Source organism: Primulina tabacum, chromosome 5 (assembly GCF_025594145.1).
Source record: "Primulina tabacum isolate GXHZ01 chromosome 5, ASM2559414v2, whole genome shotgun sequence".
NCBI lineage: Eukaryota > Viridiplantae > Streptophyta > Magnoliopsida > Lamiales > Gesneriaceae > Primulina > Primulina tabacum.
Window position 1 is genome coordinate 3,559,627 of NC_134554.1, and position 14,154 is coordinate 3,573,780.

Sequence of the window (14,154 nt, forward strand, 5' to 3'; positions counted from 1 at the left end):
TAATATTATCAACAGTAATTTTCTTTTATTATTTAGAATTCTGAAGATTTAGTCTTCCTTACAAAATTGTGGACTTGAAGCTGAGAAATCTAATTGGCAGTTGGGTTGAGAGTGATGTTAGATTGTCTCCATTTGATAGACAATAGAAAAGAAGAGTAGAGACAAAAGTTGGAGAATGCATAGGACAATTCTTTAACGAGACTCTGGAATGCTTATCACCTGAGAAAATATTACTCTTGACTTTATTGTTAATGTATCCCGTTTTTGAATTTGTCCTATGTAATCTGTTGAAATTTAATAAAGTCAAGTTTTTATATTAAGTTCGTGGATGTTGTTGTATTATGAGGGTGATATGAGTTAAATTTTACCTACTTAAGCTGTGCCTAGTAGAGAAGCAGTGTTGGAAAGATAAAAATTAAATTTTACATAGACTATATTTAGTAGAGGAGATATATTTTGGGATGCGTGTCAAAACTTATGTATATAATTTTAAAATTATACATATAATTTTGGAAAATCACCAAAGAACTTATACTATAATTTTTAAATATTTATTAGAACTGATAATAATTTCATTAAAAAATACATATAATCGAGAAAATAAATTATTGCAATACAAATTCGACATACTGTAATCAAAATTACATAATATATCGAATCGATTAAGAATTTTAGCTCATCGCTAAGTTTATTTATTTCAACATATTTGTAATAAATAAATTAAAAGAATTTCTAATCAAATTAAAACATAGGATTAAAAAAGGATATAATTTAGGATGAAAGCTTATAACATGTTTCAAAACAAGAAATCTTAAATGAAAAAAGTGATGTCCAAGTCAAAATTATTCCCAATATTTGTCCATAAGTTCACGCAAAAATGATAAAAACGCACGCGCATGCTTGAATGAGCACTCATTCACAAATAGGGGACCTCTTTGAAATTATACAAGCTAAGATTACCACTATTAGGCATTATATTAGATTGGTGCACATGAATTTTTTTATTTTTTATTTTTGGTTTTTATCGTCTTATTTGCCCATATAAGTGGTCCTAGTAGAGGTCACTCAAATTAAAATAGTGAAATTTAATATGTAATATATTTTATTAAAAAAAAATGAAGATATACACCTTTCTTATTGAGTTGTCCACTTGAAATTTTGTGTGAATCCACCCTTGTACACTTGCATCCTCAAATGATCACACAACAAAAAAAATGGGGAGTTTAACTCCTTTGAAAGTTTGAAGTTGGCTAGTATTATTGACTTTCGAGCCTTCATTTCTTTGAAAATTTTGATACACATGTTCATCTTTTTACGATTTTGATCTTCTATATTTTTAAATTTTAATTTTGATAATAACTAATTTAATTTTTGAATTTTCGAAATAAAATTATAAATTTTTTAAAAAATATAACAAACTGAAATTTAGCAATATAAATAATCAAAATTACACAAAACTATATACAAGATCAAATTACAGTTTTATAAAAATATATAGAGAGAAAAAGAAATATACATATCCGCACATAAAAAAAAGCCTAAGGCCATCTCCAATCTTGCACCAATGGTGTTTTTACACCATTTTGGTGCAAGAAATTTCATTCAATGGAGGTTGCGCAACAAGACTTACAAATAACGAGTGTTGATGTTAAAATGAATGTGAAAGAATAGATGTGTTAATATAATATGTATGTGACATGTAGACCTCATATTTTTGATAAAATAGTGAGTGTTATAATGAGAATGAATGCGAATACCCTAATATAGATTTATTTGCAAATTTAACGCGAAATTACCAACACTTTTAGGAATTTAATGTAATGGACGAGTGTACATACGCCATTGGTCCCACTAAGATAAGAATTAAGATTCAAACCAACCGAGGTTTTAAAATTGGAATTTTTTTACCCACTTTTAAATGTTTCTTTTAAATCGATAATGTATAACTAATGAATGTCCTTCCAGTCGCGTGTGTTTGTCTGTATATATATATATATATATATATATTGTTAAATAATATATTATTTTTAATTCTTTGACTTTAATAACAAGGTTTCAAAGTTAAGAATGAGACGATGATCAAATATTTAAAATTTTAGATAAAGATAAAATAATATCAGTATTTTAAAAATTGATTGAATATGATAATTATATAAACATGGTTAGATATGTAAATTTAGTTTTGTGTCACCAAACTATACTAAATTCGGCTGGTAAAGAAGTATCTCCTTAATATATAGTGTGTGTATATATATATATATATATATAGATATAAGATATTCATGTAAAAAATTGGACGTCGCTAATTTGGTAATACTTAGGGTTTTCCAAAAATCCAAAATTAATGTACGGTGTGTGCTTTTCAGTTTTGAATGAACAATCAATCAATCAATCAATCACATGCAATTCACGTGAATTTTTTTGCTTCTTCTGATATCAACTCGAGGCTAATCAATTGCTTGGTTAGGAAGAGACAACTGTACGTGTCAAGTTCGACGATGACATTCTTCTTGATCGCATGCATATATGCATCTATTTTGTTTCTTAATTAATTATTTTATATTTAAAAACGTGAGAAGCTAATATTTAGATTTTAAATTGATTTCCAAAAGCATAGCTAGACCATCTATTTATGTACCTGAATTAATTATAAAATTAAATGAATTAGATAATTTAAAGAGTAGGTTTCTTGTGAGATGGTCAACTCTACCGATATTTACAATACAAATTAATACTTTTAACATAAAAAGTAATATTTTTTCACGGATGACCCAAATAAGAGATCTGTCTCACAAAATACGACCCGTGAGACCGTCTTACACAAATTTTTACCTAATTTTAATTATCATAAGACACAAATTAGTTGGTAGATATGATTACAATTCTAAATATGCATGGACGAAGAAACAAATGGAGTCGAGGTTGTCATATCTCTTCTAATGTAAATTTATCATTAAAATTAACGAATTATATTTCGTTAACCTGTGATTGAATTTGATAATTTTGTGGTTTTTAATTTATTTCGATTCCAATGTAAATTGGTCATTCAAAATTGATCATAATCAGACGGCCACACAAATAGTATATTATTATTTATGCATTTTCATGCGACATTTTTGGTATATCCTCTCGCTTCAGAGACAAACCCGAACAAATGTTGGACCATTTTTTTTTTTGTTAATGTTTGCTAATTTCTTGTGAAAAATACTACAGGAATAAACTAGAAATTATATCATAGTTTGTTGACCAATATCAGCCTCAATTATTTTTTACGTGTACTATAAATTTTTGAATTCTCGACAAAACGTACATACATTATGTTTTTGTAAAAACTAAGAACATGGGTTTGACGATCCAGCGTTCAATCAAACTCTAGATTTGTTATTTAGTGTCATCTGCCAGCTTGTTGAAATTTAATTTGGAGGGGAAAAAAATCTTGTACTGTTTGATTCGTGGGAATAAATGATAATTAAACGATATATAATATAGTGATCACTATAATAACAAAATGAGGTATGCCTGAAAAGCGTTTGTAGAAAGACAAAAACTTGTGTGAGACGTCGTATTTTGTGAGACATATCTCTTATTTGGGTCATTCACGAAAAAGTATTACTTTTTATGCTAAGAGTATTACTTTTTATTGTGAATATCCGTCTCACAGATAAAAATTTGTGAGAGCGTCTCACAAGAGGCTTACTCTTGTAGAAATTGAGTCAAATTTTGGATGAAATAAGAATGTATAGTAATTTAATGTCTTAACTTGAACTCGAAGGAACGTGAGACGAGGAATTAAGTTCATATCTATGTATATTTTGAAATAGTTATTTGCATATCCATAGATTCATGTATTGATTTAAGCAGATAATGACACCACAATTTTCAACACGGTATCTTTTATAATTCACTCGTTCTTTAAATTTTTGACTGAAAAAATGGGCAGAAAAGAAGTACCGGTGCATTGAATGTGGTGTTGAGTTATCACACAACAAAGGGAAATTGGTTGAAATTGAAGAAATGAAATTGTCGGGGTCCGAAAAAGATGAGCAATTTGTATCGAACAGATGAGCAATTGGGTCGGCTAAAAGACTAGCAATGATGGTGACACACTAGGGAAAATGTTGCCCCCAACTCCATCTCAACTCTCCACTATTACTCCCCACCACAACCCTGGAAACATTTTTCCCAACACATCTTAAATTAATTAGAATTTCAAATGTTTAAATTTTTTCCTTACTTTTAAACAATTAAATTTTTTTTTAACATTTAACTTGCTGATCTTTTCCTATCTATATATTGTGAGAACTCTACTTATTTCTTTCGAAGGTGTATTGATTAATTAAGTAATTAAGCAGATGGAACTGCAACTGGGGCTTGCACTCTCAAGCAGCTTAGCTCCAGGGAAGTTCGATTTCGACCTCAATCAAGATTATCATGAAACTGACGATAAAAAATATCGTTACGACGAGCCGCGAAAAAATATGAACAAATCTTTTCTAAGGAAAAGGTACTTTGTATATATTCAGTTCTTTATTCTTTTTTCCAGTTGAAATCTACGCATTAATTCACACATGCTAGCTTTTGCATTCTGCTAGTTTGCTAGCTTTTGTATTCTGCTAGTTTATGGTGACATGAATTGCATATTGTTCGATCATATAACACATAAATTAATTAGTAAGATTTGGAATTAATTTGTTTATGATCTGATCAAAATTTAATATTTTTGCACATCCTTCTTCTTAGAAATGGTAATCGGGAAATATATATCTTATGGAGATGAATTGGTAATAATTTTTTTCGAAAAAAACAGGAATAATATTTATAATTTATCATTATCCAATTGACGTACGTATGTTGGATCAACAGAAAAATTGATTTGAAGGGTGATGATCATTTTGTTATCGGGTGGCCGCCGGTGAAATCGCGAAGGCAAAACTGCGGTGGTCATCCCCCTGCCAACTATGTCCACGTAAAGAACAACGCCTGCTGTAGCCGTGGCGGTGGATCCAATTCTCTGTTTGTCAAAGTGAAAATGGAAGGGATTGGGATAGGAAGGAAAATCGACCTAAAACTCTATCATTCTTATCAAACACTTGTTCCCATTCTTATTGGCATGTTCGGAAAATGTAAGCCAATAATTTATTGTTATGCTCTTAATTTTCAGAAGCAAAAGCAGCAAAAAATATATATAATTAATTTACAGTCTCACGTATTTTTATTCGTGAATCTCATATTTACATTAAAAATATTACTTTTGTTTTTTATATGAACGACTCAAATAGAAGATCCATGTCACAAAATTGACTCATGTGACGTCTCATTCTCACAAGAATTTTTGTGTAATTATTTAACCTCGAATCCAATGTTTTATCTCAATTTGACAGGTCGAGCGGATGTTGACATGTACAATCTTATGTATCAAGACGAGCAAGGTGGTTGGCTGCTAGCTGGAGATGTGCCTTGGAGGTAAGTATACTTACATGCCTTGTCCATATGTCTTGATGAAGGTAGCCATGTTTTGCAGCAAATATTAAGGGCTCGCGTTCTTGTTTTTAATGGTTTTTGTTTTTGCAGAATTTTGGTGAATTCAGTGCGACGTTTGAAATTGGTCAAGAAAATAGGATAGTGATAAATATTTAGCTGAGATTACGGAGAATCTCATTTCTTTGCTTTTGTAATGTATCTTATAAACTCGGTGAAACTTGATTTTTCCATTTAAGATACTACCAGCTAGTTTTAGATAGTGTAAAACACATATTTAATTTTATCCCCCCGCTTTTTATCACAACGACGAAACCAATCTTTTCGATTTTATTTTTTCCAAAAATTGAAGGGCAATATGGTATTTTTCACGTGTCTAACTTTTTGAGACAAATCTCCGACCCATGCCAACCATTGAAAAGTATTAGTTCTTATAATGTCTAAAGTATTATTTTTCAAAGTAAAAATATCATTTTTCATTAATTATGTTATTAAGAAAAACTGTATAATATATACTGATTTGAGGGACATATAATATTTTTCACTACATGTATGGATCGAGTCGATCTATATTTTGGATGTAAATCCGTGAGACTGTTGCATAAGAGACGTGTTCATCATAAATAGGGTAACTAAACATTTAGCACCCTTGTGAAACCGAAACATACAAATAATCCCTTACAGGAAATTAATGATTTTTTAAACCCATTGTTTTTTTAAAAAAAATTCAGACGTAAAGCCCTCACAAATGAAGCAAATATGTCTAATTTTAAACAATATTTGGTTGTAAAAGCGTGAACATAAACATAGAGAGTTGATGTTTTTCGATATCTCAAATGGTGATGATAGCAATTTGCCCTGATTAATTGAAATGGAAAGGAAAAGATGAATACTAGCTTGAACATATATACATGTGCTAATGATATCGATCATATATCATTCATATGTTAATATTCAGTGCATCTTAATCCATCTTAAAATATAACATGTGTTATTGACACTAATCCGTCTTTTCGAGTGCTTCGATTCTTATTAAAAGCAGATGAATACTACCAAAAATTATTATTCTAGCTAGAATGAGAGGTTTTCAAATTCATTAATCACTCCACAATCAGTTATGAGGTCAACGGTTGTCATGTAATATAAAAGATGTTTTATATGGATAACTCAAGTAAGTGTATGACCAAAAACCAAGCAATATATGCTCCGGTCGTGAACACGGAGATGGGGTTGGTAGCACTGCACGTACCGTATGAATTAATCTTCAGTCTCTTCTGCTACCTCGTGTGATCCGGTGGGGAATTCGAACACTGCATGAAATGTTACATAAAAACTTTATTTAGCCAATATTTGAAACAATGAACAAAGTAATTTTAATATTGATCAGGAGGGCATTATATATGCACCTAGAACATCGATCCCCAACTTCGAAAACATGTTGAGAAGCCCAGTTCTCGTAGGTGGAGGCACCGTCAGGAGGTACCTTCCAGCCCAAGCTGTCTCCGACCATATAGTTGGCCGCCGCCATGCGGCGCACCTGCTCCGCGATGGCAGCCACCACCAGAACAGCTAAAAGAATCCGGTGATTGGTTTTCATTTACTTGGACGACATATTCTTGTTCTCAGATATATGCCTATTGTGCTATTGTTTAAATCTATTTTCTTTGATGTTAATGTTAAGTTCGTTTGATGTTTATCAATTTGAACACACTTATAGAGAGGTGTAGCATGGAAAAGTTCTACGCGGAGACTTGCACGTACAATTCTTTCTGATATTTAATTATTAAATAAAATCTAAAAATATAGGGTTAATATCTTTTTGTCAAGTAACTTTACCATTTTTTTAGTTTTAAATCTGCTAATTTTTCAACTTTTGGTTTCTGTATATTACCTTTTTATATTTGGCTATTTTCTACTAGATAGTCAATTTTGGTTGGAAAAAACTGACTAGATTTGATATTAAGTAACATTCCAAATGTATATGAAATAAATCAAGAAATCCTTAGTTTTCTAGTTATATGTCAGCTTTTTCATGTAAAATTGATCACTCGGGAAGAAAATGAACTAAAATAGCCAAATTTGAAAAGATAATGTCTTAGAGACCAAAATTGAAGAGTAAGTCTCATGTGATATTGTCTCATATATTTATATTTGTGAGACGGGTCGATTCGACCCATACACACAATGGAAAATTTCGACATAAAATTTAATATTTTTCATAGGTGAGGTGAGGTGAGAGATTCATCTCACAAAATTAATTCGTGAGAAGGTTTTACAAAGGTTTTTTTGAAAATTGAAAAGTTAGTTGACTTGATCTCAAAATTAGTAAAATTACTAGATAAAAATGTATTAATTCTTTAGACTTATCGATAATCAAAATGTAATATATAAATTATAAAAGTAATTGTTATTTCTGATTTTGTAACATTTATTTTTTGGTATAGAATCTGATCATGTGCCTTACGAACGGTCTGACCCAAAAACATAGTTAAGCTTGAATTGGTCATCCAAATCCAAGCATGATGCATTTGTGCTTCATTTTTTTTAAAAAAAAAAAAATCTAGTTAAAGAAATGCATTTTATCATTAAAAAAATTTTATTGAAAAAATAAACTCGAGAACTCGGTCTTTCAAGATTAAGGGGCCATCATTCTAATACTTTTTAAAATCAGAAAATCGGACCTTGTATATATAAAATCTTGGAATTAAAAGGCACGATATCTAGTCTGATAGAAAAAAAGTACCAAAGATGATAAAACCATACATCATATAATTAATTATCCCCAAAAATCTTTAGATCGATCGATTCGAAAAATATATATAAATTGGTATAAGCTTAATTAATTCGTATTTCAATATCAAATTTCAAAAATTCACATGAGAGGTCACACCACAAAGAGCCAAACCTATAGATCATACCGACAAGGTCTACCTACAAAGTTGTAATTGTGAGGAAGCTCTGACATTCTTAGCTTGATTATTTATCCGTTGGTGCATGCCTTCCTGTCTCTTTTAACGTCTCCCGACTGGAAAAAAACGAGAGTGGTTGGAGAATGGATTTGAATCTTCTGGTGTGGTTGAAAACACAGCATATGGTGTTGTGTATTTTTTTACACGAGATGATCAATCATTTGGATCATCATCTGATGGACCTCACATAGTGTCAAATAAATTCGAAAAATTGTCGAACATAACGAAATGATCAGCTCATCATCTCGTGTAAAAAAAACACAGCACAGATTCCGCCACAGCAAAGTATCCAACTCCTTCGATAATATGGCAAGATCGTCAAGGTCTTGAAGTTGCATTAGAACCTCAGTACTTATTATTCAATTTTAATATTATTCTTTGAAAATATATGAGAATATATAATTAAAATTTGAGGAAAAAACAATAATTTTGAATAAGAAAAATCTGTGTACACAAGTGATTAAATCCGAACATCTCATCTGGCTTTATTTGACTCGTAAAAGTCTCGCTCCACCGTCCTCTAACGAAGTCATACATTCTTGATTCTTCCATGGCTATATTTCCACGAATTTCCATATTCCTCTTCCTCTTCTTCTTCGTCCTCCCATTCTCACAATCATTTGATGCAAATGAAGGTCCGTACAAGGAGTTGACGAGTTATGGCTTCCCATTGGGCCTTCTACCCACAGGCGTCAGTTCCTACACCATTAACCGCACTTCCGGTAGGTTCTCCTTAAATTTGGGGGAATCTTGCCGTGTGACGCTACCTCCTGACAATTACCTGGCTACGTACTCCCCTACGATCACGGGGAAGATTGTGGAGAATCGGATTGCTGAGATTGAAGGAATCAGCGTCAGGGCGTTTTTCAAGTGGTGGGGTATCACTGGAATAAGATCTAGCGACCAGGATCTGGTGTTTGAGGTTGGCGTTGTTACTGCTAAGTATCCTTCCAAGAATTTCGATCGCTCCCCTGACTGCGAGGGACGCCGGTCTGCTTCTTCGTAATGTTTGATGGTATTCATCTGCCCTTTTTTGTTAAGAATATGATTCGAACCGTTCTGTTTATTCGATGCTTCTGCTGCCCTTTTTTTAGGTTGAAAATTGGGTGTATCTGGAATATTAGGGTTTGGTTATTTGCTGTCAATTGGGATTTGATTTTCAGATTTTTTATTTTTGGATTTTTTTATGTGAAGATTTTGATTCCAAGTAGGATTAGATACTATATATTCATGCTTATGGGTTGATTCATATCTAAAAAGTCGATTTTTGCAATATATTTTAAAAAAAAACAAACTATTTTTGTTACCCTTTTGACATTAAGTTGCTATTTCTTTTGAGATTAGTACTTTGATCATCGGATAAGTTTTTAACTGATATCCACATTAATTCCAAGAATTAAAATGGCTTCCTCGTCAGTAAAATGCAGGAAATCACATACTTGAGTTGAGAGGGTATAACTTGATTTCGCATTAATATGAAGGAAAAAATTGAAGTATAATTAATGGGATTCCCTCAATTGAAGTATTAGAGGCATGGGTTTCTTTGTCGATTGTCAATTTTTTGAGTCTGGTTCACCTGTTAAAGTTCACTGATCATTCGATAATTTAACTTAAGTAAATGCTAGGACATGACTTAAGGATTATGAAAGCATTAAGAAAGAGGCGATCAAATATTCTTTTAAAAAGTTGGAAGATGGGCCCTCCAAGTGTAATCGAAATGATAGTTTCTTGACCAGTATTTGGTTTACAATCAACCTACTGACTCAAAATCAGCTGGTGTAAAAGTTGTCCAGTTATTTGTATTCTACATGAACATGCCAGCTTGAGGTGGGAGAATCAACAGTATATTCTGTTTGTGACGCGCGGGGGAAGTCCTTCTGGAAGTGTCTGACACTCATCGTAGCATATGGAAGTATTAGTCTCTTGACGGTTGGTTCTTATGAAGTTACATTTATGCCAGAAAAGTTTCTCAATGGACTTGTTGTTCTTGTGCCCTGTGTTAATACTGTTTGGTCCAGGAAGAGAAAATTAGCCATGCCAAACAATGACACTACTTTTGGTTGTGTGGAACAGTCATATGTCATGTAGGTTCATTCAAATAACTGGTGGTGAGATTTAACTCATCTCGTTAATTTTGTATTGGGGACAACAATAGTGCATGCCAAAGCATGGTGTTGGGTTACTGTTTAAAACATTTATGTTGCGTTATTCTCGTCATCTATAAGCCTACAGATGTATGTCCAACACTTGGCTCTTTTTTTTTATCAAAATTAAGAGATACTTGAACCTTATAAGCAATCTGAATGTTACTATTATATCCGTGGAATGATTTCTTTGTCATAGGAGTGTATGTTGATGATGACAGAACTATCATCATGGCTTTAAACCCAGTATTATTCTGACTAAAATGGTTCTGCAACTCCAGCTTATGTTTGAAGTCTGAACTACAATTTGTTGTTTTTTTACAGGAAACGGTTTAATGGCTTCTATTGGACAAGTTCTATGCTATTAATGTATAAGAAGACTTTGTCGTGATTCGTCTGTTTAATAAGCTGTGTACATATATTGGCAGCTGTGATGTAACAAGATGTTAGGAACCATGGGCGCCATGACTTGCTTTTTTCTGTCTTTTGCCTTAAAACTTCTTATTTATTGTGGAGTATTGATCTGTGATAATGTGGAGCCAGTAATGACTTCTAAATATCACGATGTGCGTTGCTTGAGTTCATCAAAGCTAAAATTAACATTCAGGTTTGGAGATAAAAGTGCATGGCTTGAAAGTCAATAGTGGGTTTTTATGAAGAAAAATTGGAACTGTTATTCGATTTCATAGTAAAGTATCATTTAGTTCTATATCTTTTGGAAGAAATGTACAGTGTATTTTATTTAAACTTCTAGTGTTGTGGGGGGTGTTTTAGAGTTGATAATTATGAATTTTCTAAACCCTTTAAAACTACAAGAAATGCTTTTTCAATCTACACCTACTGTAAAAGAGCTTCGTGGACTTGCGTTATGCATACTATTGGATCAAACATATAGTAGGGGTGTGAATTCGGTTATCGAAAAATGTATAAATAGTAAATATATTTTGTGTATTTGCTTTTCTTTTTGGAATGTGTTCTCATTTTCAGCTGCAAAGTGTTTGGTATTCGGTTCCTACCTTTTCAATTGATGTTGTCATCACAAATGTGCAGGTGCCTAATACCTATCGATGCTGCAGATGGCCCCATAAATTTGATGAAACCCAGAGATTTATAGCAATTTCATACTTCGATCTAAAAATATCATATTATACATAATAAAATCCGAAAGAGATTTATTTGAAACAGATCAAGGGTGGTTATTTTCCCAAAGCTCTGCATTTTTAACTTTAGATACACTCTCCAAGACTTCGAATGGAACAATGTCTCCACTTACCACTACCATCTTCGTCTCCAAGTCCACTTGGTATGATGTCACTCCTGTTTTCAATAAATATAAACATTATTATTTTAGTTTCTGAGAACATGATTTTTGTAATCTTTGCTTATGGGCATTGGATTTGTTTGGTGGAGGATAATCATTATGACAGATTAATTTAGCAGAAATTAGTTAATTAAATAGCACATTACCTTCCAACTTGGAAATATGCTTCTCTACTTTCCTAGCGCAGCCATTGCAGTGCATTGAAACCTTCATCACCACTATCTGCAAAATCATTTATATTCATATGTTCGCAGAGAAGAACGATCTTGACGAAAGCATGATTTAAATTATAGAGAAAGAGACGTAAACACGAAAAAATCCTGTGATCCTTTGCGACCAATCGGCACCAAAAATTCAACCATTACAAGAACTAGCAGAACAAGACTATATATATATATATCATTGAAAAGGCAGATCTCTAATCATACAAGTATGAATAAACTTTAGATTAAATTCAAACAAATAAATTTAAAATACCTTAGGCTTTAACTGGAAGGCAAGGGTAGGGGCTCCAGAGATAAGATCCTTGAGCTTCAATGGTGAACCTGAAATTACTTCAACTTTACTTGCACTGATCAATGGCTTACTTTCATGTTCATCGTAAGACTTATCATTATCAGCTCCCGAAAACAGACACAATCTTTCCAGGACTCTGCTGTAACGCAGCACCTTTCTCATGGTACCTTAGCTTTACAATCCCAAAAGATTAGTAGCTTCCCCTGTAAAGAATATGTGTGTTTACATGCATATTTTCCCTTCCTCCTCCATTATTAAATAATCCTATCGATGGTGGAGCCACATGTTTTGCTTTGGAGAACGAAGATAAAACTAAGACATACTGCGAAGTGGGTAGGGAGGGTTAGAACTTAGAAGTGTGTTTTTATAGTACTACAATTCGTCAGTCGAAAGATTTTGCAAATTCTTTCATTATTTTATTCATTTTGTGTGTTTTTTCTTTTTTTTATTATTATTAATATCTGTTTTGGATAATATATTATTGATGTGAGTGGTTCAATGTTTCTATGGCCTTCATTTAATAAATTTTATTTAATTATGAAATCTACATGAATATTCTACATATTTTTCCCGTACACGAGGTCAGGTATCAGAGGCAATACATATCGAAGAAGTGAAATTTCATGGGCACTACTGTTTACCTCAAAATGTATCTAACAACATATATATGTTATCAATATACGAACGTGAGGTCTGTTGAAAAATCAATTAACCTCGCATATATTCATTATTATTGAGAAGAGAGAACCCAAAAAAGTATTTTACACAGATTTGAGATCAGTGTGATCTTCTTTCTTGCTTCTGTTTTTTTCTTTTTTTCCCTTTTTCATTTTTTTTATTTATATTTCCATCTGAAAATAAATTATATGATAAATTATATGACATATATCTATAATGCATCCGTTCTGTGGTTAGGGAAAAAAAAAGGGAACAGTTCTCTTTTTGGTTCTTTTCCACGGTTTCTTTTCTCCATTGAGAATACAATCATGTTCTCAAATTGTTGGCCACGTTAGTTAATAAATAAATGCAATTTAATTTTTTTTTCATGCATAAATCATGCTACCTAACATCTATCCAATGGAGCACATGCATACAGACAAATGTGGCATAAAATTTAGTTATTACTAATTTGTAACGACAAATTAAATTAGTTGCGAAAAATGATTGGTGAAATCTATGTTATTGTGTTTTAAATTAGGCAAGCAGTTGTCTGGTCACTCAAAGAAATTCGCAGAAAATAATAATAGTAATTTTTATACTAATAATAATTAAATTTAAAGTTTCACAATTTACTGACTTTTTTTTCTTCAAGGAAGAATTTTCAATAATTATTATTTTTATTCTAATAATGATTAGATTTAAAGTTTCACAATTTACTGACTTTTTTTTCTTTAAGGAAGAATTTTCAAAAGTACAATAGCAAAAGTCAAACATTCATCGGGAATCTCAAGAAGTAAATATTAAAATAAATGCATTCATAATGAAATATCCCACTTTCTTAGGTAGATGAATCGGGAGACAAGCACGTCCCCTCTTAAGCATTACTCCTAATTTTATGATATAATTTCACCGATTTTTATTTCTCACTTAGTATGTTTTTGTATTTATAATAAAAAAAATAATTTTTCTGATATGACTCAAAATTGAATATTTATCTCACAAAAATAACAAATGAGATCGTCTCACAAAAATTGAAGAATATATGAAATCACTCCTTCGGCCCTGA

At 31.8% G+C, this 14,154-nt stretch overlaps 3 protein-coding genes across 4 annotated transcripts; 2 read left to right on the plus strand and 1 right to left on the minus strand.

Moving 5' to 3' along the window:
* Positions 1-4,241: 4,241 nt before the first annotated feature.
* LOC142544583 (auxin-responsive protein IAA31-like) lies at positions 4,242-5,783 on the plus strand. Its single transcript, XM_075651615.1, has 4 exons — positions 4,242-4,504; positions 4,864-5,123; positions 5,382-5,463; positions 5,572-5,783. The coding sequence occupies exons 1-4, from the start codon at positions 4,353-4,355 to the stop codon at positions 5,621-5,623; spliced, it is 546 nt and encodes a 181-aa protein (XP_075507730.1). The 5' UTR covers positions 4,242-4,352; the 3' UTR covers positions 5,624-5,783.
* A 3,124-nt stretch (positions 5,784-8,907) lies between these two features.
* LOC142545583 (uncharacterized) lies at positions 8,908-11,759 on the plus strand. Of its 2 annotated transcripts, none has more exons than XM_075652843.1 (2): positions 8,908-9,462; positions 11,642-11,759. In XM_075652843.1, exon 1 carries the CDS (start codon positions 8,998-9,000, stop codon positions 9,451-9,453), a length of 456 nt encoding a protein of 151 aa, XP_075508958.1. In that variant the 5' UTR covers positions 8,908-8,997; the 3' UTR covers positions 9,454-9,462; positions 11,642-11,759. The 2 variants fall into 2 exon arrangements, with proteins under 2 accessions (XP_075508958.1, XP_075508957.1); XM_075652842.1 differs by lacking the exon at positions 11,642-11,759 and adding an exon at positions 10,916-11,150 and having other exon boundaries at positions 8,910-9,462.
* On the minus strand, positions 11,681-12,777 carry LOC142545584 (protein SODIUM POTASSIUM ROOT DEFECTIVE 3-like). The gene is made up of 3 exons (XM_075652844.1): positions 12,390-12,777; positions 12,059-12,134; positions 11,681-11,908 (listed from the first exon to the last, which is right to left on the minus strand). The coding sequence occupies exons 1-3, from the start codon at positions 12,588-12,590 to the stop codon at positions 11,778-11,780; spliced, it is 408 nt and encodes a 135-aa protein (XP_075508959.1). The 5' UTR covers positions 12,591-12,777; the 3' UTR covers positions 11,681-11,777.
* Positions 12,778-14,154: the final 1,377 nt, after the last annotated feature.